Source organism: Borostomias antarcticus, assembly GCF_949987555.1.
Source record: "Borostomias antarcticus genome assembly, chromosome: 9".
In the NCBI taxonomy this organism is placed as follows: domain Eukaryota; kingdom Metazoa; phylum Chordata; class Actinopteri; order Stomiiformes; family Stomiidae; genus Borostomias; species Borostomias antarcticus.
In genome coordinates, this window is record NC_140242.1 from 3,918,888 (window position 1) to 3,921,676 (window position 2,789).

Here is a 2,789-nt window from a genome sequence, read left to right on the forward strand (position 1 = left end):
GAGCAAACAAAGAATAAATAAATGTGGAAAAGAATGTGGAAATAAATACATAAATAAATAAATGAATAAATAAATGAATATGGAAATAAATGAAAGAAATAATGAATCAAACAATAAATAAATATATAATTTTATACATTTATATCAAATTTAATGTATTTATTTACACATTACTGTATGCATTTATTCATTAATTTATTTATTTTTGTGCATATTTATTCATTCATTTATTTATTGGTCATTTGTTGAGTCATTTATTTATTTTATGTATTTATTTTTTTAATTTTGACAGGTTTGGTCCTCCATACTGACGGGCACTGCACTAGTTACGAGAGTATTCAAATTGGGCCCAGATCGTGCATTCAGCCCCAAAATGTCTTTTCATTTATTTGAAACCAGCCTAATTCTGGTCAGGAGCATCAGCCACCTCCAGGCTCGCCCTTCCCCCGCCCCAACATTTGGTATTTCATTCCTGTTCACTAAATCGGCTTCTTTTAGTGTTATTTTATTTCATTATTTGCTTCACTGTCAGTGTGATGAGCGCTCAAGTAGCCTAGCCTAAGCATTTCATTGTACATGCATGGTACCGTATCGTGCAATAAACTAACTCCAATTTGAATGTGGTTGGAACAGTGGGCGGAATGGCCAGCTCATACCAAACCCCGCTTGTTCCAAAGTGGCAAGTGCCGACCGACCCGCGGAGCAGTCCGGGCTGACAAAACCAAGTTCAAAGAAATGCTATGACGTTAGATGAGCAAAGGAGCTCATTGACTGCACAACAGGACAGAGAAGTGGAGCTAGGCTAAGGAGCCACAGCTAACCTCATTGCCGACCACAGTCTATTGGAGCTTAAACTTGATTGCCGACGCCAGTGAGGTTAGCTATATAGCATGCCACTGCTGGCATACTAGCTACTTGGCTAGCTAGCTAGCAGCTAACTGCGTTACTACGGCCCCGACGCCCCCGACCGAACAACAAGACAGCTGCAAAACAGCAGTCAAAAGGGGACAGCCAGAAAAGGGAGTTATTGCCGTAGATAGGCTAGCTATTTCAATGCTATTTTCAAACAAGAAGACGTTCGAGCACAATGTCCTGCTCTGGCAATCTGGTTTGGGATGTTAACAAACGCTCAATTGGATACAATGAACCGAATCTCGTCAGGATCAACTACTTGGGTAAGAGACGGTCCGACACTGCATGACGTCTGCTCCAAAGTGACAGACAGCGACAGCGAGCAGCGAGTTGGTTTCGTTGCAGCGACGATGGCCCCGCTTGCACGATCTGTCGATTTGTTGGTAAACAGCTGGCTCCCGCTACTTGTTGACAAACAAACAGCGACGATGTCCTCTTTGCTTCTGTCAAGGGACGCACTATCACTCTGTAGTGACAGTGTTGACCAGTTCCTGGCTTGTCTTTACCTTTTGAGAGATCTGTTGTGCATTATTTGATATGTCAATAACATCCGAGTGTCTGGTGAGATGTATTTGTGTAGATCACCAAACATTGGCCTAAGACGAGAGTGAAAGCAAAACAGGACACGAGGAAAGGTGGTTTCACATGAAGTAAACATGTAGGCTATAACCTAAGGGTATAACTGACTTCCAGGCAGGTCAGACTATTTCCGTCTCTTTGATCACAAGGAGAGATTTCCAATCCAGACTTCTATTTCCCATCAAGAGCCCGAAGCATCTGTCACGTGATGGGTGTGTTGTGTTGTGTTGTGTTCTGAAGAATTCATGCTCATGTTTAGTATCTGCTTGAGATTCTGACAGCCAGAGCTCAAACGAGAACACACACACACATGCACACACAGAGAGCATTGGAGATCACCAGGGCTAGTATTCTCACACCTCTGCTTCTGTGTGTGTGTGTGTGTGTGTGTGTGTGTGTGTGTGTGTGTGTGTGTGTGTGTGTGTGTGTGGTTATATGAGGCCATCTGATGCATAATTGATCATAATCCTTGACACATAGCAGGACTCCACAGAAGTAGCTTCAGCTCACACATGATCATCATCTGCCCTGCTCTGCCCATCAGTACTGTCCATCTGAGCTGGGCCTAGTGTGATATTGACTCATCACTCAGAATCACCTTTATGCAAACACAGAGCTTGCTTAGCCAATAAAGCTGTTCTCCTTCGATTTGGCACACGGGAAATGCAAAACAAAGTGAACAGACTTTTGCACGGAGGCTCTGTCTGTGCAGCATCTTGTATTTGTCAATCTTTGGTCCAACCTTGATAAGTCCCTGGCTGGTTGCAAACCTCAGAATAGCCCTCACTACTCAACAATCCCCAATGATCCAGTGATTTCTCATGCAGCGTCTGTTAGTTGTCTTGTGTTTTCTTTCTATCTAACCTATATGTTCCGACTCCAGTCCTTGAGTTCTACCCACCTGGAAGCTTTCTCTCTAACCCAAACCTAGCACACCAGATTCTACCAATCAGCTGCTCGCCAGGTCCTTAGCCAATCAGGTGCTGTCTGTCTGTCTGCAGGCCTGCCTATCTGCCTGTCTGTCTGTCTGCCTGTCGGTCTGCCTGTCTGTCTGGTGTCACGGAGGATGTGAGACGTCTGTCCAGCCCAGTGGAGGAAACGGCACTGATGACCACAGAGAGAGACCGCTCCTCTTCAGAGAGAGACCACTCCTCAGACAGAGACCACAGAGACACCACTCCAGAGAGAGACCACTCCTCAGACAGAGACCACAGAGAGAGACCACAGCTCATCAGAGAGAGACCCCAGAGAGACCACTTCTTAGACAGAGACCACAGAGAGAGACCACAGCTCATCAG

At 44.9% G+C, this 2,789-nt stretch overlaps 1 protein-coding gene across 2 annotated transcripts in view; it reads left to right on the forward strand.

The window, feature by feature from the left end:
• Positions 1-777: 777 nt before the first annotated feature.
• dcaf6 (ddb1 and cul4 associated factor 6) overlaps positions 778-2,789 on the forward strand; it is a 33,445-nt gene continuing 31,433 nt past the window's right edge. For both annotated transcript variants that reach the window (XM_084443005.1, XM_084443006.1), the window contains exon 1: positions 778-1,175. In XM_084443005.1, coding sequence (XP_084299131.1) covers positions 1,088-1,175 — 88 coding nt within the window. In that variant the 5' untranslated portion in view covers positions 778-1,087. The remainder of the gene's footprint in view (positions 1,176-2,789) is intronic.